We start from the raw sequence: 25,453 nt of genomic DNA, 5'->3' as shown, positions 1-25,453 counted from the left end.
TTAGGTCGTTCAACTTGGTGTGACTGCTGGATTCTGCTTGGGGCTCCTCCTCTCTGTAGCTTGTTTGGAGTGTGCCAAGACAAACATAAGACTCACCTTTTTTGTTTCTATTTTCTTATGGATCACAGTCCAGTTCTGTCTATTGCTCAATGTCTAAAACAGTTGTTTGAAATATCTTGCTCAGTTTTTTAGTTGTTTATAGTGGGATGATAAATCTGATCTCCATTTCTCAGTCATGACAAGGGCATAATACTATTACTCCTTTTTACATACAAGCAAACTGAGACTATGTAGTATAATGATGAAGAATATGGGCATAAGATGGAACCCAAATTTTTGCTGCTTACTAGATGTGTAATCTTGGACAAGTTCCTTGGACTCAGTTTCCACATCTTTAAAATGAAAATGCTTCTGATAATCTGATAATGATGATGGCAGTGATGATGGTGATAGGAATTATGTCTTTGCATTATTGCAGTGGTTAACTGAGATAACTGAAGTTTTCAGCACTGTGCCCGGCACATAGTGGATGTTGGATGCGTGGTGTTACCTAACTAGTACTATTGGCCATGATCTCTTTGGTAAAACTTCTGACTTCAAGTTCAGGAAAGTAATATTGTTAGACAGGTTGAAGCTTTTTACATTGTTTATTAAAAATCTACTTTCCCTTTAGAAAAGTATCCAGAACAGAAAGCAGGTATATTCCAGCTACAGGACAAATTTCCTGGAAGCAAGGACTCATTCAATGGTGAACAAAATACTCTGTTTGTGTTTGTAAGAGTATTTAGAAAGGAAGCCATGTGGAAAATTCATCAAAACTAATTCTCAATACATGGTTCCTAACTTTTAATTAATCACAATAATAAATATTTTTAATACTAGACAATAATTAGCAATTCTATAGTTTGGAAATATGGTTACTCAAAGTCCAACTTGTTAAGGGTATGCCTAGTTTTCTTTTAGAGCCCCATAAAACCTTGAATAACCACAAGTGGGGCCCATTGGGGAAAAATCAGGCCAAATCTAATATGTTCAATATTGAAGGTTCAACTATGTCCTAAGTTGAGCCTCACAAACTTAAATACGGCAGATGGACAAGAAATAAAACCCGGATTTGTCAGTCACATTAATGAAATATTTCAGCTTAACAAGGAGAATCATAGAAACCTTTCTATGCTTGCTGACCACAGCCAGTTTGTCAATCAACAGAATCCACTTATTCTCAGATGACAACAGGGCTAGCTAATTAGGTTTTGTGTATGTTTTGACATCAGTAGACTTAAATTATAATTACATTGTTTTGCAGAACAAGCACATAGAAATTCTTGAATTTGAACTAAATACAGCTTTTCCTTCAGTGCAGTTTCATTTAAACTCTATGTGAGAATAAAAATATTGTAAAAATTCAGGCATACAAAATATATATCATCTAAACCAGGTAATTAAAAAACATGTGGTTAACAACAATTTTGGCTTGAAAATGAAAGATCACATTTCAACAGAAGTTTAAGTTGATTTATAAAATGCAGACATTAATGATCATGGTGATGAATATACTATTATGTGATGATATTGGGAGCCATTGTACACCGTGCATGGAATGTTTGTATGTTAAGAAAGTTCCTGTCTGAATGTTGTTTTGGTTTGATAATAAAAAATAAATTTAAAAAAATGCAGCTTATCTTTGAGACTGATGCTACAAAATGCCATGAATATCTCTGCAAATTCCTCAGTCCTCTTATCATGTTAGCAGTTTAAAGATATCTTAGTTTAAAACATATTCTTGGGTGGTGCAACAGTGGTTCAGTGGCAGAATTCTTGCCTGCCATGCTGGAGATCCAGGTTCGATTTCCGGTGCCTGCCCATGAAAAAAAATAATAATAATACAGCCTTAAAACATATTCTTTAAGTACAGTTCTTGAACTCGAATAAATTTCTTTACTTATGGTTGTTAAAAAGCTTTTCCTCTGCCTGACTTTTATAAACTCTCTTCTAACAATTTGAAAGGTACAGAAAATGATTTTTCTAAAAGCCAGAGTAACATATCACTTGCAGTCATTTAAACTGCAGAAAAATTTGTTTCTTTGCAGTAGATTCTGTTGAAGAGTATTCTATGGATGTTTGCATATTTTCCTTCTGAAAATAAATGGTTAATGCTCCACCTTTTCCAGCTAGAGTCTCATCCATTTAAAGACGTCTAGGTTAGAGTTAAACATGGACAAAGTAGTCTTAACGTGAAAGTGTATGGAGTACAGATCCTTGCTATTTTTCTCCCTTCTTGCTATTCCTACAACACCCCTCCATTCCTTATCTTCTCAAAGAAACTTAAGAAAATATTGCTCAGTAATATAGATATGTTTACTCGATGTTCTTGATTAGAAATAGTCCAGATATCAGAAAGCTAAAATCAAGATAATTATTTATATGACCACTAGAACTGAATATTTTCAAATGCATACAAACAGAGAAATTTTAAATACACCACTCCATCTCCACTATGCTGCCCTTGGATCACTGAAATAATTAGCATGAAAATCAGCCTAGGTGATTATAAAAGTAAAGGCACTGCCACTGGTATGCTTATTAGTTCCCAGACTTTCCAAAGAGCCTCAGCCAACATGACATTTTGATCCCATGTATCAAGCAAGTGGTCAAGGTTGATCAGTTAGCTTTCAATAGAAGAATTTGCTTCTCATGGAGTAGCAACTATAAGCATGTGCGTTTTTAGCAAAATGATATACTGAAAAAGAATATCATAATTATGTATTTATGAAGTATTGGTTTTTACAAACAGAAGATTTAGCAATGATTGCTTGCAAAAATAATTACATTTCTGAAAGAAATAAAAAAGCACAGAGGTATAGTATTGACCAAGTAGATTAATGGAAAATCTTGATTTTGTTATTCTCTAATGAGTGTGGTACAGATAAATGCACTAAGTGTCTTTACATCCTGGTCACATAGTGTGAATTACAAATTGAAAGACCAAAGAAATAGTAAATTGACTCCCCCATAATTGGGCCTGATATATGAATCCTTTGTCCTTTTCTCATTTATTATGGTTGCCTTTCATGAGTGAATTCTAGGGTCTTACCATCTAATTATCAATCCAAAAAGTATTCACAAATAGGGGAACAAAATAGCATTGCCATTTTTCACAGTCATGTTATGGTAGTTTTAGAGTGTTGGTGTGGTAATTATTTATTAAATGTAACACATGAAAATATGAATAAAATATCCATATGTACAAAGTGACATGGCATGATTTCTACCTAAGATTTAATAATACAGTTGCAAATTTTCCTTGTATTAACATAGTGGAAAACAATAAATACAAATATTAGGTAATATAGGAACAAGAACGTAGGAAAATCTCCTTGGAGAAAAACTTAAGCTCCTGATGCTTTAAACTCAATGTAAGGTGATGCCAGCAAGTGTTCTCATTTGCTTGCACTACCGGGTTAACTGCTTCACAAATGCTCCTCCTAAAATTTGCTCTCCTAGGAATGATCCTAAAAAATATAGTAATATGCTTTTTTACATCTTTAAGGACAGGCGAGGTCCACGATTCTTTTGGGTTCTATCAAATTATTGCATGTCATCCAGGTATCACTTTATTGGGACAGGGGGCTGGTGCAGACTAGGGAGCAGGACTGGAAGCCAAGATGGATTCCACAAGGCTTTCTCCCCTTTGACTTCTGGACCATGGAAGCTGGAGGTTAAGCCTGTGAACAACAACAAAAATTCAGATTCCAAGAACGTTATAGTGTTGCAGACTTCCTCTCCTTTCCATTGAATTTCCTTCTATTGTTTCATGTTTTGAAAATTCTTACCCAGAGACTTAATAGAACATCATCTATTTTGTCTTCTACTATCTTTTTCTTTCGATTCTTTATTGCCTTTAGTTCCTATACATCTTCTGCCACATTTAGATATTTTTAACTAATCCTGTCTCCCAACCCCATAATAATAACTGATTGTTAACCAGTTTGTTCCAGAGATATTTGTAAAAGTAACAAGATTGAAAAACATGAGACTCGTACAATGATTCTTTTATAAAGCTTGTTTGAGTCAGTACTACTCCTTGACTCTAGCATATCTTTTTTGATTTCTTTTCTTTTCAACTGAATAGAAGACTGTTTCTCTCCAAGGTAGAAAATTGGCTACTAAGAATTGAGCATTTTGATTATTTGGGAATACCCCTTCACAAGCCATAGCACTCTAAAGAAACCATAGCTTGTATGGAAGGAAGCTTTTCATTGCCTCGCAAAGGCTGGACAACGTTTCGACATGCTTACCTTCACAAACTTTGCACTGATAATCGTCCAGTGCAAAACACTCCCACATTCTAACCCGCCCCTAGTTGCTGAGTAAAGAAGGATGGAATTTTGATATTGAAACCTCCATTTGGATGACACTCTTCTGATTCTGACCCTTGCTCTCTGGCAACTGGCCAGAGAAGCATGGCAGGCGTTTTTTATTCAAAAGCAATTGCTGAGTTTGTAAGAGCAGTGTCAGTAGCTGGGCAGTAGACATGGATAGTGGACACAATGTGATTCCTCACCCTGGATGGTTTACCTATTATGTCAGGTTAATTTCAGGCATATAAATATTTGTTTTTTTCCTTTTTTATTGTCAGTTGCCAAAGGATAGATTTTCCTGAAGGCTCTATAAAGCATCAAACATTCATTGTTGGGGAACTTAATCAATGCTTCCTATTTGTATTAAAGACAGAACAAAATCTCCCTACCCAATTTTAGCCAAACAAAATGCATTCCACACATAGCTGGGAGGGTTAATACCAGCAGGACTGGAATTGGCCCGTGCTGTTTTACTTAAATAAGGCACGTACCTACATGACACTGAACCCTAGTCAAGGCATGGGACATACTGAGTACTGTTTCATGTCAACAAAAGGTTTGAGGTTTCCACTGTTTATTGATTGACAGTAAGATTTGAGACTCCCAGAGGGCTCTTCTGCCATGGGGGTTGATCATAGAGCAAGAAGACACCTATATGACCAGCAGGTTATGTTAGCCCCAAGTGAGGATGCAGTTTGAGTTCCCTTGTTTGAGATGTTTCAAGCACATGTCCATGTTTCCTAGTCCAAGACAGTCCTTTCAGAGAGAGGACAGAATTGCAGTTCATACCTGGATTCTCCGATTTTTTGGACCCCTGCCCTGATGCAGCTTTTGGTTTTAATGCATGTCTTTCTTTTATTTTTTAACATGGGCAGGCACTGGGAAACGAACCCAGGTCTCCAGCATGCCAGGTGAGAACTCTGCCTGCTGAGCCACTGTGGCCTGCCCATGTCCTTAATGCTGATGCTATACCATATCCTTTTCCTGAAATAAATTGCAAACTTGCAAGCATTATCATTTTGGGTCAACTGAGTCTTCTTTAGCAACAGAACCCTGTGTAGCTGCCATTTTTAAAGTATATACTGACCCAGGTAAAATGTAGATAAAATGAAAACTGCATTTATACATAAAAACATTACCAAATGGAAGAAAGTGAATTGTGTTATTACTTAGGTAGGTGGGGCCACTAGAGGAATCTATAGCCCCCAAGACATTCATTTTTTGGGCAACTCTTCTCCCAGTTTGTTTTAGAAAAAGAGAGAATGATGATCTCACAGACACAAACCATTAACTCTTCAGTTTATAAACATCATTAAAAATGATTTAAGCTGCAGTAGGTAAAAGAACAGATATTAATAAATATCTCAGTGAATCAAATTAGGAAACTTACGTATTTATTGCCCAGGTGTGGAGAGGATTCATCAAGCTGTCAGTTCTTAGTTTTACCTTGTGCCAAGTGCTCACCTAGAAATGGAAGACATGTTTTGATCTATAAATTCAGAGAGCAAATAAGGATGAAAATAGAGTTTCTTGGCTTGTTTTTGTTTGTCAAGAAAAGACCAATTTCCCCACAAGAGTGTCATTAGAGATACAATTTACCTCTTAGTTTTGCCTGGAAATTGTTTGCCAAGATTGATGAGCTTTTTCCAGCCATCGTCCATTTACACCCTAAGGGAGGAATGCCAACTAACTCCTTGGCAGTGGGTGTACGCATTGGGAAACGATATGAGGGACACCCTGGGGAATGAGTTATTGATTTTTGCTTGTTATAGGAGATGGCTCTGCCTAAGCAAACCTATATTACAGTGTCATTTTATCAGGAAGGCATTTTAAGGTTCCTTTGTTTAAATAATTCAGTGAGGGCTTTGTGAAAATAAACCTAAAGGCCAATATGAACCCTTTGGCTACATACGGAGCAGCACAGGGGACAGTACTCAAATTTACAGTGTTATTCCACCATCCAATATAAGGATAAATATAACCTAAGATGGTGGGAAGCTGAGAGATCCCTGGCATTTTTAACCTGCTCCTGGGTTCATGACCAATAAATTCCATATCACCTGTATCTTTCAGATAGAATCAAGTACCAACATCAGTCACACCATATAAAAGCAATAAGGGCCAGAGTTTCCAGCTTTGGCAATAAGTGCAGTCACTTTGCATCAGCCTTTATCTACAGGCACAGGAAATCTGTCTTCTGGGGACTCTGTGATTGTCAATTGTTATGCATGGTCATGGCAATAATAAATAGTGCCAGTGGCCAACAGGGAGAGCAAGCACATTGGCTCTCCTTCAGGCATTTCCTAGGTCCTGTGCTCTGAAAAATGCCCAGCACAGCACAACTGCCCTCTAACCCCAGCCCTGTGCTCACAATTTATTTTGTGAAAGGCATAGCATTTGCCTGGAGCCTGGTTCTACGAAGTACAGAATCAGGTGTATATAAAATAATCATTTATTGAAACTTTACTGTCTTCCAGAAGCCATGTAAAGCAAATCATGTGAAAATCATTCCAATTCTTAATATTTCCCATCAAGGTCTAACTGAGAATAGAAAATAGGACAATAGGAGAAAGATTTAATAACATGATCTCACTAACAGTTTTAAAATTATTTCTATAATGAAAGTAAACAAAACACACAAATACCTTGAGTCAAAAACAACTGGAAAAAAACATATCATACGCCAAATGCATTTGTATCAGGGTTGTGCTTGATGGGTAAATTTAAATTCTTTTCTATTCTCTATTATGCATAATGTGGTCAGATACTAAAATGGCAGTGTAAGTCATGAAGAGATATGACAAGGCAGTAATATGCGTTATTTTGCCAAATTAACTATAAATCAAGAGGGGAGGGGAATGGCCATTTACATCTGGGATAATAAGGAAAGCCTTAGTGGCAATGCAGAGAATGAAAGAAGCTGAATCTATAAACGGTTTTAAAATGTTCCATGACTCTTTTGTTCATCTTCACCTTTTTGTTTCTTTCTTGTTGTTAATGCACTTCGATTTGTAAAAAAATAAATAAGCAAAAACAAATGAATATGCATTTAATGAGTAACTACTAATGAGTAAATAGGATAGCAATTAGTGAGAAATTAGTATGATAATAACTAATTAGTGTTATCATTCTAATAATATACTAAGAATGAGTAATTACCATAATGGCTGGGAGAGGGAAATGGAAGTGACAAAGGAGACCAAGAAATCAACTTTTTCAAAGGCTCAGCCAGAAAGAGTAAGGGAATGCAAGACAAATGAAGTCTGGGGAATTTGTGTTATTAAGTGGTTCAAAAACAAAGACAGAGACAGCTGGCCCATCATGGAATGCCTTGTAGATGTGCTAAGATGTTTGAACTTTATCTTTGGTAATAGGAATTCATTAGAGGTTTTTATGAAGAGGGATATTATAATGAATCCAGATCTGCCTTTTCTGGCTTGAAATGACTCAAAACCATGTAATACCCTGAAGCTAAGTTCTGTGAAATAGTGTTTTCGTTCTTCTGTGAAGTCGTGTATTTTCTAATTTAAGCAGTGTTCTTTTTAATTCCTATAGTCATTTATTAAAATGAGATAATTTATATTAGCTTCCTGAGATATGCTGCCAGTGGGAGTCATTTAAAATACATCATATCACATGTATATTTTGTCGTCAATAGCAGTGATGTTAAATTGATGAGCTTTCTTACCAAAGCCGGTGGAATCTCACGTCCTTTCATGAAGGACTCCTTGATCCTCACATTTGATGCTCATTTTTTTTTTTCTGAGAGCACATTCCTGTTATACCCTAGTAGATTTTTTCCTTTTTACATTAAAGAAAATTCCAAAGTTATAGAATCAGATCTTAAACATTTCTGGGCTATAACTCCAGCAGAAGAACTCTGCTTCAGAGAGAACACATTTAAGGGAAGTGGTGAGTGGATGGGTGAACGTCATGCTCCAACCAAAGGAGAATACTGTGGGGTTGGCACTTTCTTACCAGAAGAAAATGACTAGACTGCTAACCGTGGCTCATTGAGTCTTCTCTATAAACCCAGAAAGTTTAGCAGCCCCTGGCATTTTCCCTGAAGATGGGTTGTTGCAGAGGTTAGTTTCCTTGGCAACATTGTTTATTGACCTGTAAAACTGTACAATTTATTTTGAGATATAAGCCTAGAGTTTATAAACTGAGGGACTGAACAATCCCAAGAATTTTATGGCCTCATGAAACTCAAAGATGGTTTAGTTATCCACTTATGCACATTAGTTTCCATTGTATTCCTTAGGCCTGGAAACAAACAAGATAAAATGTAACGATCATCAGTTCTGAGTGGTAATTAGTCAGGTATTTGTTTTATCAACTTTTTTCCTGTACTTTAAAAATTTCTAAAAATCTATATGAGACCAAAGAAAAATTTCTGAACGCCTATCAAACAGCATAATCATTTCAAGGTTTGTTTTAGGTGTATTTTCAGAAAGATGTTACCCATGAGAAAGAGATACATAGATGAAAAAAAAATAGAAATTTAATAGTGCAATTTCATTTGAGTGTTTTGAGCACGGACTTATAAAGAAAATGCATATGAATACATTTTGAAGGGCAAGAGGAAGACATTTGTTTGTGTTTCAAGAACTATCAAGTACTGCTAATGGTGGACTTTAATAAAAATTGCAGTAGTATAAAGAGACTCTGGAGATCATTATGTTTAAATTTTTAATTCTGAGCTATTGAAATCTATTCAAAATCACCAATTTCAGTATTGCCATATCATCAAATATTTTCCATGGTGCATCAACTGGGCTGGCTTTTGAGGGTTTATTTTATTAAAAGCAGTGTGATTCCTAAAATTGAAGTTGGCAGAAGTAAAAGTACCAAAGAATATATATTATCATTTCTGTGATAATATTTCCTCCTTAGACCAGTGACCTGAAAAGGAACTTATGAAGAAAAAGGAAGTATGGAGGGGTCTCCTTAACTATCTCATCATGCTCTATTCCACTTATTTCTGCTGTTATTATAACAGTGGGAGATAATAGCTTACAAAGACTTGCCCTTGGTGCACCTTCCCCCTCAAAAAAAAGGTGAGATATTACATTTGCAACCAGGAGCTATGAGGCTCTTCTGGGGTTTTGTTGCTGGTAAGAGCTTGGCTCTGGTGTGAACTGTCTTTCCCCAGTGTGGTAGGTGATCCTGACTCCAGCACACAATAAGAGCCAGGGGCTCATGCACTGAGTCTACTTGCAAGTGCTGATTAGTTAGTAATCAATGTACTGCTTGGATAGCTCAAGAAGTTTCAGAGTTTCTGGTTAAATCCCAAGGAAATAAGGGAGACTGCACAAAATAATTGTGATACCTGCTTTTACGCCACAGGCAGAGTCTGAGAGGTTTCCCTGGTACATGGGATAATGGCACCCAGGGTTACATTTGGGCTGTTTGATCAGTTTCAGGCCCCTTTTCCTGACCTTCTGGAATGGGCTGAGCTACTTAGTCAAAGGCTGTCAATGGCCAGGAGAAACCTGTGAATGGTTTCTAACTATCCTATGAATGAATTTTTTTTGCTGGTTCACGTTGTTACCTCTGAGCAAAGAGTGTGAGAATAAAGGAAATGTGCATATGAGAGTGGAAGAGAAAATGGAATGAAGTTCTCTTTTAAAAGAATAATGGTTCAAAAGAGGGGTTTTGACAGGGCTGTGCAAGCTTTGTTCTTTGAGTCCTCTGTTTGTAGAGTTTGTTCTACTCGGACTTTCCTACCCAAAACTGAAACTACATTCAGCCTGTGATAACTTGCTGTTGATCTGGGACAATAGTTAGAGCTTTTGGTTGTTCAAAATTCTTTTTTTTATTACAGTAATATTTATAATGTACTTTACTATTTTATAACTCATATTTTACATAACATATACATTCTAGGATTATATTGTATAAATAAAATTTGGGGGGAAGAATATTGTAAATGAACTAATGAACTAATGAATTATTTTTGCAAACCAATAATTGCTATTTTGTGATAATCATGTTTTAAATATCTGGCCTACTCAAAACAGGAAAACTATTTTTATTTGCTTTTTTATTCTTTCAAGGCTATCTAGCATCTGAGTTTTCACTGTTCTTGATACATATGTAACTCATACAAATTATATCAATATTCTGAAATAATTTTACACTTTGAATCAAATTAATTTACCTTAGAAATTATAAAAAGAAATGCAAATTTTAGCAATGCAAAGTTGCATTTTATCTTTTGGGGGTTGTCACGGTCAGGTTCAGGTGTCAAGTTGGCCAAGTGGTGGTACCTGTCTGGTTGGGCAAGTGTTGGTCTGTCTCTTGTGATGAGGACATTTCATAGAATTAAGTCATGATCACACGCACTGCATCCACAGCAGATTCCATTTGCAATCAGCCAAGGGGCATGTCTTCTGCAATAAGTAATACTTAATCTAATCAGAGGAAGCCTTTTAAGGAGGATTCAGAAGAGATAGGCTCTCTTCCTGCTTCGGCTGGTGAGCTTCTCCTGTGGAGTTCATCCAGACCCTCCATCGGAATCATCAGCTTCACAGCCTGGCCCTACAGGTTTTGGACTCTATGTTCCCTCAGTTACGTGAGACACTTTTATAAATTTTGTATTTACGAATATTTCCTGTTGATTCTGTTTCTCTAGAGAACCCTAACTAATACAACTTGGTACCATGAGTGGTTCTTAAGAAACAGAATCTTAAAAATGGGTTTTTATGAATGGTTTTCTACTCTGACTGAACTCAAAGGCACTAAGGACTCCAATTCCCATAATCAGAATGACACTTCCAATCAATGGAATGAGTTGGCAAAAGAAATAGTCAAAATATCACCATTTGATTCTTCTAATGCCTCACTTGTATGAAGCCAGGCTCTGAGGGATAATGTTTTTGACACCCTTACAGAGTTTTGTGGAAATAAGAGGTATAGAGATGTTGGCTGGTTGTTGTTAGATACACTGGATACATTAAGGAGTGAAAGGGATAAGTTTAAGGCTTCAGGCAAGAAGTTTAAATGCTATCTAACAGATGTAGAAGTTTCTATTTGTGTCCTGAAGGAAAATCTTATTTCCTGTAGCCATGGACTTGAGATCTCTGAAAATCAGACTAAGAATCTTACTGATAGAGTAACAACTTTACAACTTAAACTGAAATCTCAATGCTACATGGTGCCTGCCGCTAAAGTGAGGGCATTGATTGGAAAGGAGTGGGACCCTGAAAAATGGGATGGTGGCATATGGATGTAAAATGATGTCGGGGGGAAGGTTGAAACCCCAGGTCATGCTGAGTCTTCTCTAAATAACCCTGTAATAGTCTGCACTGAGGACATAGCTGCCCCACCTCCAGCTTGCCTTGAGGAGTTGGCCACCCAACCTCCTCCTGAAGAGATTATCCCTAGAGTGACTAATCCTGTTTTATCAGATGAAACTGCAAATGAATGCCCTGAAGCAAATGGCTTAGAAGATATTTCTAATTCTTTTCATGATCCACTCTTACTACCCATTATTTCTTCCAGACCTATAACTAGACTAAAGTCCCAACAGGCCCCTAAAGATGAGGTACTAAGTATCATACCTGAGGAGGTATGCTATACTCCAAAAGAACTGTGCAAGTTTTCCCATTTATATAGACAGAAATCAGGGAAACATGTGTGGCAATGGATTTTAAGGGTATGGGATAATGGTGGGAGGAGTATAAGACTGTATCAGGCTGAATCTATTGAAGCAGAGATCATGCATTCAACGTTATAGCTCGAGCAGTTAGAAAAGGTATTAACAGTTTGTTTGGATGGTTGGTTGAAACATGGTGGATCAAAAGGTGGCCAACATTACCTGAGGTTGAAATACCAGAACTTCCATGGTATAATGTAGATGAGGGGATTCAGAGGCTTAGAGAGATTGGAATGTTAGAGTGGATTTATCATGCAAAGCCTGCTCTTATACCACAGGAATGTCCGGAGGATGCACCTTTTACCAGAACAGTGAGAAATAAATTTGTGAGACTAGTGCCATCATCCCTGAAGAGCTCTGTAGTTGCACTTCTCTGTAGGTCAGATACTACTGTAGGAACTGCTGTCACTGAGCTGGAATCCTTAAACACAATGGGGATGACTGGATCCCAAGTTGGCAGAAGCCAGGTGGCAGCACTTAATCACCAAAGACAGGGTAGATGTGGCTATTATAATAGACAGCAAACTCAAAGCAGGAGTCAAAATTATATGACTCGCAGAGATTTGTGGCACTGGCTAGTAAATCATGGGGTACCTAGAAATACAACAGATGGGCAGTCTACTAAGTTCTTGTTCGAGCTATATAAACAAAAGAGATCTAGGTCAAGTGAACAGATGTCTAACCTGAATTATAAAATCAGAGTCACGACCCCTTAATCAATTTCCAGACTTGAGACAGTTTACAGACCCAGAGTCCCTTGAATGAAGGGGAGGCCAGGTCCCATTGGGGGAGAACCTTGTTATGCTAATTTATACTGTTAATCTTCCTCCAAGCCTTCCCCAAGGAGACTGATAGCCTTTTACCAGGGTAATTGTACAGTGGGGAAAAGGAAATGATCAGATATATCAGGGATTATTAGACACTGGTTCAGAAGTGGCATTAATTCCAGGGGACCCAAAACATCACTTTGGTCCACCAGTCAGAGTAGGGGCTTATGGAGGCCAGGTGATCAATGGAGTTTTAGCTCAGGTCCATCTCACAGTGGGTCCAGTGGGCCCCTGGACCCATTCTGTAGTTATTTCCCCAGTTCCAGAATGTATCATTGGAATAGACATACTGAGCAACTGGCAGAATCCCCACATTGGCTCTCTAATTCTTGCAGTGAGGATTATTATGGTGGAAAAGGCCAAGTGGAAGCCTCTAGAACTGCCCCTACCTAACAAAATAGTAAATCAGAAGCAATACCAGATTCCTGGAGGGATTGCAGAGATTACTGCCACTCTTAAGGACTTGAAGGATGCAGGGGTGTTGATTCCCACCACATCTCCATTCAACTCTCCTATTTGGCCTGTGCAGAAAAGAGATGGGTCTTGGAGGATGACAGTGGATTACTGTAAGCTCAACCAGGTCGTAACTCCAATTGCAGCTGCTGTTCCAGGTGTGGTGTCATTGCTTGAGCAAATCAATACATCCCCTGGTACCTGGTATGCAGCTATTGATCTGGCAAAGGCTTTTTTCTCAATAGGTGTTAGTAAGGACCACCAGAAATGGTTTGCTTTCAGCTGGCAAGGTCAGCAATATACTTTCACTATCCTATTCAGGGGTATATCAACTCTCTTGCCCTATGTCATAATCTTGTCTGCAGGGACCTTGATCATTTCTCCCTCCCACAAGACATCATACTGATCCATTATATTGATGATATCATGTTGATTGGACCTAGTGAGCAAGAAGGAGCAACTACTCTAAACATACTGGTAAGGCATTTGCGTGTCAGAGGATGGGAGATAAATCCAACAAAAATACAGGGGCCTTCCACCTCAGTCAAATTTCTAGGTGTCCAGTGGTGTGGGGCATGTCAAGGTATCCCTTCTAAGGTGAAGGATAACTTGCAGTGTCTGGCCCCTCCTACAACCAAAAAAGAGGCACAACACCTAATTGGTCTTTTTGGATTTTGGCAACAACGTATTCCTCATTTGGGTGCACTACTCCAGCCCATTTATCAAGTGACCAGAAAAGCTGCTAATTTTGATTGGGACCTGAATAACAGGAGGCTCTGTGACAGGTCCAGGCTGCTGGACAAGCTGGTCTGCCACTTGGGCCATATGATCCAGCAGATTCAATGGTGTTGGAAGTGTCAGTGGCAAATAGAGATGCTGTGTGGAGCCTCTGGCAGGCCCCTATAGGAGAATTACAATGCAGACCCTTAGGGTTTGGGAGCAAAGTCTTACCACCGGCTGCAGATAACTAGTCTTCTTTTGAGAAACAGCTTTTGGACTGTTACTGGGCCTTAGTAGAGACTGAATGCTTAACCTTGTGCCATCAAGTTACCATGAGACCTGAGTTGCCTATCATGAGCTGGGTGTTGTCTGACCCACCAAGCCATAAAGTTGGGCGTGCACAGTGGCACTCTATTGTAAAAAGGAAATGGTATATACAAGATAGGGCCAGAGCAGATCCTGAAGGCACAGGTAAGGTACATGAAGATGTGGTCCAAATGCCTTTAGTCTCTGCTCCTGCCACATTACCTTCTCTTTCCCAAGTCAAGAAGGGGATTACATTATTAGCTGGGGTGACTGACCCTGACCATCAGGGGGAAATAGGACTGCAACTACACAAGGGAGGTAAAGAAGAGTTTTCTTGTAATAGGGGAGATCCCCTAGGGCATCTTTTAGTACTACCATCCCCCGTGATTAAAATCAATGGAAAACTGCAAGAACCCAACCCCGGCAGGACTACCAATGGTTCTGAAACTTCAGGAATGAAGTTTGGGTCACCCCACCAGACAAAGAACCATGGCCAGCTGAAGTGCTTGCTGAGGGTAAAGGGTACATGGAATAGGTAGTGGAAGAAGGTATGATAAATATGAACTATGACCACATGATCAGTTACAGAAACAAGGACTGTAATGCTGTTTTGTTCATGTTATACTATTTAAATTGTAAGATAGCAAGTTTAAGAATGAATATTACCCAAAGACTTACACCCTATTCTGGAAAGATTTAATGTGTTTCCAGTTATATGCAGGACAGTTGAGTATTGTTAGGTGAAAGAAAAAGTGTGCATTTTATTGTTTTTTATTTAGAAATTAGGTATGGTTTAAGGTGGTATGTATAGCTGCCAAGTTGGCAAGGGATGGACTGTCATTGTTAGTTTCACGTGTCAACTTGGCCAAGTGGTGGTACCTATTTGCTTGGTTGGGCAAGTGTTGGCCTATTTGTTGCAATGATTTAATTTCAAAGAAGTAGATCATGATCACATCAACTGCATCCACAGCTGATTCCATTTGTAATCAGTCAAGGGGAGTGTCTTCTGCAATGAGTGATGCTCAATCTAATCACTGGAAGCCTTTTAAGGAGAACTCAGAGGAGACAGGTCCCATTCCTACTTCGGCTGGTGAGCCTCTCCTGTGGAGTTTGTCCAGACCTTCCATCGGAATCATCAGCTTCACAGCCTGCCCTGCAAATTTTGGACCTGTGTTCCCACAGTTACATGAGATACTCTTATAAATTTTATATTTGTGGGTGTTTCCTGTTGATTCTGTTTCTTTAGAGAACCCTAATTAATATGGGGGGAGTTTAATTAAAGTTCTATGAAATGATATTAAATATGATTTATATTTTTAACCAATAAATATATCCTGGCTACCAAAACTGAAACTAAACAACAACAATCATAAAACCTCAAATACACTTAATGTCTGTTATCACTGGTGACTAGAAATGCCTCCAGTCACCACCCACTCTTTAGAACTCAACTGCCTGTCTATAAAAAGACCCTGTCTGTGCAGAGTCGTTCTTTGGTGTCAAAGTTCTGCACTGACATTGCCAAAGTCAGTTTATAAATTTTTGTTCCCCCAGTGGCCATTTCCTCAGGATGGTTAACATTCAACCTGACATTCACGAGATGGTCCTTATTAGGGCAACTTCTGAACTTAGTTTTGGATTAATTTTGATTTTATAATTTCATATGGCTATCTGAAACCAGCAATCTTATTAAAAATTGTCTTTCTAGGCTCTTCTTTCCTTTATGGGAGACTTACATTTACTAGGCAAAACAAATTAATAGTTTCTGAGGGAACTAAGTTTCTCAGCTGTTTCACATGAACAAACCCAAATGTATAGTTAGATTTTGAAATAACCATTTTCATCTAATCAACTGAATGGAAACTTACCAGACTCATGAGAAATTGTCTTAACAGTAAGAAGCTTCACGCTCTCTTTATCAGACTGAGGTCTATTTGGAAGAGGAAACATTATATTAGCACCATAATAATTAGCAATGTGTGGCTGTGAAAGAAAGTAAGCATGATATGGACAGAATGAAGAGGACACATACACAAAAAGTTTCTAAGGCAAAATGTGCACCTTTTCACACACAAACACACATATACTTCTATAGTGCTTTCTGCTTCTGGAATCAAGTCAATACATCCCAGTTCATTCCTATCACTCTGCTACAGTGTTGATTGATCATCAGTTCAAACAGCAATATGGGTCATGTGTAGCAGTTGTTGCAAAGTCCATTTTGCACATGTCTGCAGCTCTGAATTATAAAGAGAAAGACAGAAATGTTTCCAAATGTTTGGACTGATGCCGAATTCTGGGGATGTTCCTTTTCAAGGACTGCCCGGATCCCGCATTACAGTGTCTGGCCTGTCTACCTGCCTGTTTCAACCTGGAGCTCTGATGTCTCTCTCCTCATATTGTTAACAGTTTCAAATCCTCATTCTTTCTTTGGACATCTCAAGAGGCTCCTTTTCTAATTCAAATGAGTAGGCAATCTAGGAATGTTATTTCTAAAGTTCGCAACTGGATGAACACACAAACACTTTAATGTAAAGACAGGCTGTAAATTGAGGTCAACAAAGAAAACTTCATCACAGAATTTGCTTTTCCTAGATTGAAACTTTTTTTGTAGCTGTTTGATTGTAATGACTGTGTCGATTGCTGACTTCTGCTGTTTATTTTAATAATTTCAAAGCAGGATAACCATCTTCTTGAGAAGCTTCAAGGTGCAGGCAGAGGTTTTTCCCTAATTGGGATAAACATGCTGAAAATATCACTGGGAAAACTATTTTAAACTCTAGGTATTCTTTTCATATGATCATTTTTCTCTTTTAAATTTCATTGTTTGATTTCTTTTTGTCACTTTATCCATGCTTAAGAGCAGTCTTCTCTTTCTATTGTTAGAATATCTCTTTTGATTAGGCAGGACTCTGACAATAATTAGCAAAACCCCATATTTAGTACTTTATGCATAAATTCCTATTTAAAAAAGCAATGAAAGAAGCATAAGTAGAGGGGCGATAATTTCCTCTATGTAAATAGAGTCAACTTTCCTATAAAACAATGACTGAGGCTCTACTTACTGGTCATTTCCATTTTCTGGTGTGCCTAGAAGAGAAATCTGTTGTTAGAGTTGGAAGGAGCTTGGTCACAAATCATCTGAGACCCCTGTCAGATTCTGTGCAGAGACATGTTTGATGTCAAAATTCTGCACTGATGTCTCTAAAGTCAGTTTATAAATTTTTATTCCCCCAGAGGCTATTTCTTCAGGATGGTTAACCCTCATCTTGACATTTATGAGACAGTCCTCATTAGGTCAACTTCTGAACTTAGTTCTGGACTAATTTCAATTTTATGACTTCATATGACTATCTGAAACCACTGTCCATTATCACACACCCCAGAGACACCAGAAAGTATCTCAGTTTATTTCAGTATCTCTGAAAAAAATTCACCTCAAAAGGATCAAATTATATTTTTATACCAGCCTATCGAATTTTCTACTTTATTTTATACATTGCTCTTTTTGGAGGACATTAATCACTATGTTTGAAGCAAGCTACGAAATAGATATTGCTTCTAATTACATTTTTAAGCTCACTGATTCAGCCTCCACAAAGTATCCTGCAAAATGTCACTGAGGCTACTAACTACATCTAATCATTTCCATGCTTATCCAGGCTGCTTCACAAGTGTCTGGCAGAAAACAACTTGGGTTTAGAATGAGAACGCGGCCTCCCTGGAGTGGATGTTTGTGGTCAAATCTTGCTTTAATCTGTGGCTACATATCTTTCAAAAGACTTTTGGACACATGTCAGAAAGTATTACTTTAACTTAACACTGTTTAGAGCCACAAGTACATTTGTCACCAAGTTTTCTCTTTTATGGTTTATGTGCTTAATGTTGTGCCTAAGAAATCTTTGTTTAACTGAAAGTCACAAAGATTTTCACCATTGTTGATAAAACTATCCTTTCCCATTGGATTTCTTTGCCTCTTGTATCAGAATCATTTGGCATACGTGTGGGTCCATTTCTTGATTCTTTGTTCTTCCCACTGACGTATATATTAGTCTTTATGCTAATGCTACATTTTCTTGATTCCTCCAGATTGACATGAGTGTTAAGTCCTCTAATTCTTTTTTATTCTTTTTAAAAACTTTCCTACTTAAGCCAGATATACCTGTGCATCTAGTTGATGAATGGACAGTTAGACAAGCTGTGTTTCATGTGATTGCTTGAGGTCCCTCATGTTTTGCTCATGCTTTTGTTCAGGTTTTATTCCATTGTTACTCAGCTCCTGTCTCTTGGATTCCTTTCATCTCTAATTCAGCTCTTGTCATTGTTATATGCCCTTTGAATATAATTTTCTAGGCCTTGACCATCTTCATTTTATGCTGACCTTGACTTCCACTTGTATTTTATTTTGGCTGCTTCTATTTCTGTCACATATAGTTCATGACAACCTTTTATCCCTAGCATTTAATCCGTGGCACCTTAGCTGCTCACCAACTAACTCTGTCCTAGTCTTCCCTATTATCAGCAAGGTTTTAAAAGCAATTTTTATGATTCCTAAGATAATTGTAGTTTTTTATGTTACCCATGATGCTTGTAGCCCATTTAAAAATATGTCGATATTTTTTGCATATTTGTTTTAATTTTTTTCCTTAGAGAAAAATAATTGTTCTCTATAAAAAATAATGAAATATTGTTCATTAGCAAATAGATGCATTCCAGTAAACTACTTTCTGCTTATATGACTTTTTTATTAGGGTTAAAGCTCAGACTACATTATCTAGTTAAGCTTAGTATCATGCTAAAATTTCTGATTTCATATTGTCTTCCAGAGAACAGAGTGGGCTTACTCATTTTCTCAACTTAATGAAATCTCACCCACATACATGAAGAGCAATTAACTGTGGGTGTTTAGTGGTGCTAATTTAATGGTAGCAATGCTGCAAATTGTTTGTAAAACAAAATTAAAAATGATCAGGTAGATCTGGCTAATTGTACCATTACCATACTTGGTTATAAAGTACTGTATGTCTTTTCAATAATTTTTTATAGTCATATGAATTGTATATATATATATATTTTGAATAATTCAATTCATACACAGATTCCCCTTTAACAGAAAACTGTCAACTTTTCATATAATTTATTTTCCAATGCAAACCAGCTTTTCAGTACAGGGTACTTTTAAAAATGAATTTAAGACACTAATTTTTTACCTTTCCCATATACTTGACACCCACAAGCTTCAACTAGGATGGTTGATTTTCCATAGACAGGATTGGTGATTTGGAAACGTATAGAAATTATCAATTAAACTGATTTATAAAAATGCTATTTCCCCTATGAAAACTGTTTATCAAAACATATTTCAGGTATTATTAAGAAGTTTATCCACTTACTCCCAAAGGAAAAGGCATTTATTTGTTTTCTTATTTTCACCGAGATAAAATGAACACTGCTGCTTTTGCCTCATAACTTTCCCTACTGCTGTTATGCTCATGTCCCAAACTGCCCCTATGCCACATGGTCAGGGATTGAGCTGAGGAATAGCATTCATTTGTATCCTGGAGGCACAATGTCATTGAGGTAACAAGGAATAGTGTGGCTTATATATCTTATATAACTAATTGCTGTTTACTTTTTAACAGCTAATGATATTCAAGTAGAGTTTTGCTAGAGAAATTGGTAGAATCCAAACATTAAAGGGTAGGGTTTAGTTTTATTGAAAATTTTCAAAGAACAAATTCAACAAGAAAATATGAAAGACCTTCTTTGTATTAGGTACAATATGATATGAACAATTTATAGCGTGTGACTTGGAGGGGTTGCCAGACCTGTAGGAGGGCAGCACATAAAGAAGTAACTGCAATATAGTATGATGAATGATGCCAGAAAATTCTGTACAACTGAAAGTGAAAGAACACTCAATCCATTCTTCTTGAAGATGAGGTATGTCAAAAAACAAAATGGTAAATCAGTGTTTGAGTTGGATCCTAATGGTTAAGTTGGAGATCATGTGCATTATAGGAGAAAGAGGTAGTCTAAATATTCTAGGAAAAGCAAAAGCATGGATGAAGACATAGACGTGTGACACTACACTGGATGCTCAGGGTACAACAAGTATTATTACAAAGTGTAACTAGAATAAGTTCAAGTTGAAAACTGGCAGAAGTTGAAAGAAAAACGGTCAGCAGAACCTTCCATGACTTAATAAGGAGTATGGGACTCTATCATCAAAAAGGTCATAATGGGGTCACAAAGGATAAATCTTGTGGTAGGATGAAAAATAGTATGGGAGTTAGGTTTACAGATGGAGACAGAGAACAGTGTAGTCATTTAGGTATTATAGTAGTCCAGGCAAGAGGCATCAACAGTCAATATAATGAAGATAAACAGAAGGAGACAGAATTGAAAGATGTTTCAGAGGCAGACTAGACAAAACTTGAATAACTTAATGTGGACAGGGAAGGAGAGGGAGGAAATGGAGAGTAGCCATGAAGTATTAATTTAGTCAACAGAGTATGAGGATCCTGTATGAAATAAGAAAGAGAAAAGGCAAAATTTGAAGGTGAAGACAATGAATTTGAGTTTCAATTTTGAAACATCTGAGCATCTGGTAGGTATTCCTAACAGAGATGTGCAGAAGTAGTTAGTATTTTGATTTGTGCCAGGACATAGATCTGGGATAGAAAGATAGATTGGAGCTGAGACAATAAGGGGGAGAGCTGAGCCATGGGAGCTGAAGAACTCTCATTGTTGGAATATAGAGTAAAAAGATCCTGGAATGGAAAAAAGATTGAATAAAGTAGATACTTTAATTAATAATAATGCATCAATGTTGGTTCATTAATTGTGACAAATGTACTGTACTATCATAAAATGTTATTACTAGTGAAAGCAGGTAAGGGGTATGTGATAATTCTCTGCATATCTTTGCAACTTTTCTGAAACCTAAATCTTTTCAAAAATACAATATTTATTTTAAAAAGCAATCCCCCCTAAAAAAGAATACAATTACAGGAACCATACATATTTAAGGGACAAGCGGAGGAAAACGAAACAGCAAAAGGGGGAAATAACACAAATAATTTAGATCCAGAAGAGAACAATGTCATTTTCAAGAAAGGAAGAATGAGCTTAAAATCCTGTTTTAATATGTGTAATACTATATTATACATAGTATAATAAAGAATTGTCAAGCAAAGGTCCCTCTAAAAATAAGAATCGTGTTCAATCCTGAGAACTGGTTCAATTAGTTCCAAGAAAGAAAGTAAGTCATAGATGACTTATCTTGAGATTATGGGCCTCGAAGCAAAATTTTTAACAAGACCTCCTTTTATTCTCTATTACATGGAAATGGAACAAATCTTCAGCATAGACAAGGTATGCCATTTTATGCTCTCTTTACTACAATATTCCCAACCACCTGCAAAACTGGAGCAATTTCCTTAGAAGGAGTCTGCTCATATTTGATAAAATCTATCAACAGAAGCTAATGTCCACTACTTACATTCACCAGCACTGAATGGATTCTCTGTCCATTTTTCCTTCATTTCTGTGATCGAGCAATGTGGCATTTTATTTCTTCCTATAACTCCTCCCTCCCCCTAAGTGTTTAAATTCAAGTTTAGATTGGGCACATGTTCTTCTTTTAGGAAAACAAAACTAAACAAAACACTATTGCCTACCTGGATCTGTCTTCCGGCACATTCGATACAAGCCCACCAGAACAAATACTGAAAGTGTTATCACAATCAAAGCAATAACCACAGGCAGAATAATACCTAAGAAAACGTTAGAAATATTGCCAATTAGAGCAGCTATTGAATTTCACAATAGTTCACTAACTGAGCAAAAAATATGCATGCCTCCTTTCTTCCTTAAACAGTTTATTAAAATATTTTATTTTAGGCAAAAGTAAATATCTGATTCATGGGTTCAGCTCTTGTTGTCATTTCTGAGGTATCCACTTGATGTCAGTCTTGTAGTCTTTCTGAAACAAAATTCCAACCCTAAGGAAGCTTAGGGTTTCCTGGAGACCAGGAAAGTGAGGAACTGAAGAACCGGTGAGGAATAAAATGTTCTCTAGACCTATAGCTAGAGCTATTTTCACAGATTATGTCCCTCAGTACTTTATAATAAAATTGCTGAAAAAATTCATATAGCCCATATTGAGACTGCACTAAGCAAAACACTGGCTTTCTAAAAAACTTACAAATATTTTTCCATAGTAATATCTTTAAACTAGACAAGGCATAAAAGAACATAAACAGATATCATAGTCGATGTGATTTTTAAGAATGAACATTAATGGTTCAAGAGAGAGTTTGCACGTGTGTATGCACGTGGCTCTGTGTGGAGGGGACAGTGAGTTATTGCAGCAGTAAGTTAGAGAGAGTTTTCCTTTTTTTATTTTCTTTATTATGAAGACCGTTTTTGCTCTTTACGTCATCTGCCTTATTTTCTGACAGTCATTTCTCATATTAAAAAGACAGTGATGCAGGCAAAAGAACTCCATCAGGATATAACTGGGGATATAGGAGTTATGGTAGAAGCTACTTTTATTACTGTTATGATTAAGTATTTGTTTTAAGTCCATTATGCTAGGTTTATAACAGACCTTGAGTGAGACCTGTGGAATTAAATGCCATGGAAATACCATCATTATAGCCTCCCCAAATGAAGATATCATGAAAAGCAGGTCAATAATTTCTATGCTGACTTATTTACTGAAATAATTTTACCTAGACCAAAATCATCTTTTATGACACCAGCATCATACAGATTCATCTTATTCTTACTTGCTAAGGACATTATCAAATATTCTATATTCATCTTTAGCATAGATATTCATGTTATGTGACATGTACATGTATTAATTAAAATAGAACATTTTAAGAAAGGCCATTTGCAATGTTAAGATAAAGTCTGTAAAAGTGAATAATTCATTTATATGGGGACCTCTGAATGTGTATTTTGACTTATCTGAGACTAGCCTATCAATTCACCTTCGGACCTTGGTGGGAATTGTTTGACACTAAGGTAATTCAAAGGTATACACATTAAGACTGGGCTCATTTGTAGGAAATTACAATTAGGTAAGTTTCATAATTCAATTTCAGGTTCAGTAATGTTGAGTAAAGTTTGGCCATGATTTAACCCATTAACTTAGGGGACACGTTAAAATATTCTACATATCTATAGACAGGAATGAAGATATATCAGCTACTCACTGGAATAAGAGGGGTTGGTTGAAGAAGCACTTGCATTTTTTCCATTTCCAGTGCCTATTATTTTAAGAAAGGAAAAATAAGTCACAGTTGGTCAATGTGTGCCACTCCTTACATGCCCTCTCCCCCTTTTAAGTAAGCATCTGTGACTTATGGTTATGATGCTTCAAGTGAAAAGAATTCTATACCATCTTGAAAAACCTCTGTTTTTTTTTAATCAAGTTTGGCAGAGTTTTCTTGATGAGGAAGAGTCGAGTAAAGCAAGTTTCCACTCTTTCACAGAGTCATACCTTGTGACGGTGAGATGTTTTCTGATGCTGATATCGATGGTAATGTAGTGGTTTTATAAGGTGATGCATCTGGCTGTATAGTAACTGTAGGAAAAGCACAAATCCAGAGTCAGACTATGGCATTGACTCTTCATACTGGACTTCTCTGCAGATTCAAGGAATGCTTATTCCATATTTGCCATCTTCAATCAGGAATAAAACAAAAAAATCACCAATAAAATTATATTAAAACCCACATATCTTAATAAGTTGAAAAGAAATACAAATAATTGAATGTTTTATAAGTCTGTAGTATTTATTCCCTGAATTTGGGATGAAATGTAGTTTGTGTTTAGAAAAATTAAAACTACACACATGCATGCACGCGCACACACTCCTCTCTCATTCTCTCTTTCTTTTTTGGTATAATGCACTCTATTTTTGTCATAACCATGTGGCTTTGGGTCTCCATTGGCTTGCAAGTTCCTGGAGTGCAGAGACTATAACCACCACCATACCCCAAATGGAGCCCTTGGCTACATTGCATGAGCACTAAAATGTAGCTAACTGCTTGGCTGAACTAAGACACCTCTTATGATTATAGCCCCCCTAAGAGTATTGAGCCCATGTATAATTGTATCAAAGAAACTGATATTGCTGCCTTGGCTCTTTCCTTCTTTGCCACCCACAGTCCAGCACACACTGCATGCTCATACATTTTTTGACATCTGCGGGGAAAGAATAATGTTTAGAATCTGTACTGTGCCTGCCATGCAAGAGATCTGTGGGAGGAAGTGAGATATATGCCCTTAAGAACAAAGGAAAATGCCTGCACTAAGCAGGCTGAAAAAGGAATATGAAATTAAAGAGTGAGAACTAGTTCAAACCTTACTTTTTCCAGAGTCAAATGCTTTAGTGAGGATGAATGCTCTATCAATTGTGTTGTTAGAGACGATGGTTGGTTAAATAATCAACGATATTAATCCACCTGTGATTTCCCAAGGGTTAATTTTTAAGATTCTACATCCTACCTTATTACTATCTCACAGACAGGCTAAGCACTGAGTATAATTACTCTGTTTCAGATAAAATTTCAAGCTTTCCCACTAAAAATGTGTTGACTGTCCAATGGCCAACTGTTATTGCATGATCATATTGTTGAAATTATGGTATTGGCAGACTTCACAAATTGCAAACCTGATGTTTTTCTTTCTGTGGTGAAGATAGAGGGGTTGTTGATGTGCTCAGACTGGCTCTCCATGGGCTTTGCTGAGATTCTCTTATTCCCTATTGCTATCAAAATGGTACTGGGCAGAGTAGGTACAGGAGCAGTGTAGAGCAATAGTTGAGATGATCATTCTGAAGCCAGAACACATAAGTTCACATTGGACTCTAGCACTTACTGGCTGTAGTGTCATGGGCAAGTCATCTAAACCTCAGCACAAAGAGGTTTACCATCATAGTGTTGCGAAAATTAAATGAATTAATAAATTTGAATTGCTTTTAAGAGCTTTTGATACTAAAAGGATTACGTATGATGTTGATGATTAAGCTCCTTCAGAGCTGAAACTTCCAACCGAAGTCAATCTGTCTCATCTTAAAAAAAATTCTAAGAGAGTAAATATATAGAAAA

The 25,453-nt window shown here is 37.1% G+C and overlaps 1 protein-coding gene across 4 annotated transcripts in view; it reads right to left on the bottom strand.

Moving 5' to 3' along the window:
• Nucleotides 1–628: 628 nt before the first annotated feature.
• EMCN (endomucin) overlaps nucleotides 629–25,453 on the bottom strand; it is a 135,236-nt gene continuing 110,411 nt past the window's right edge. The window contains exons 6-12 of one of the 4 annotated variants that reach the window (XM_077142693.1): nucleotides 23,842–23,925; nucleotides 23,555–23,608; nucleotides 22,010–22,105; nucleotides 17,393–17,417; nucleotides 16,196–16,257; nucleotides 5,752–5,825; nucleotides 3,612–3,725 (exon numbers count right to left, since the gene is read on the bottom strand). In XM_077142693.1, the coding sequence (XP_076998808.1) occupies nucleotides 5,791–5,825; nucleotides 16,196–16,257; nucleotides 17,393–17,417; nucleotides 22,010–22,105; nucleotides 23,555–23,608; nucleotides 23,842–23,925 (356 nt within the window). In that variant the 3' untranslated portion in view covers nucleotides 3,612–3,725; nucleotides 5,752–5,790. Of the gene's footprint in view, nucleotides 3,726–5,751; nucleotides 5,826–16,195; nucleotides 16,258–17,392; nucleotides 17,418–22,009; nucleotides 22,106–23,554; nucleotides 23,609–23,841; nucleotides 23,926–25,453 lie in introns of all 4 variants that reach the window. The other 3 variants (XM_077142692.1, XM_077142695.1, XM_077142694.1) reach the window with 3 other exon arrangements.

Source organism: Tamandua tetradactyla, chromosome 24, assembly GCF_023851605.1.
Source record: "Tamandua tetradactyla isolate mTamTet1 chromosome 24, mTamTet1.pri, whole genome shotgun sequence".
NCBI lineage: Eukaryota > Metazoa > Chordata > Mammalia > Pilosa > Myrmecophagidae > Tamandua > Tamandua tetradactyla.
This window is presented reverse-complemented; position numbering and strand designations above follow the sequence as displayed.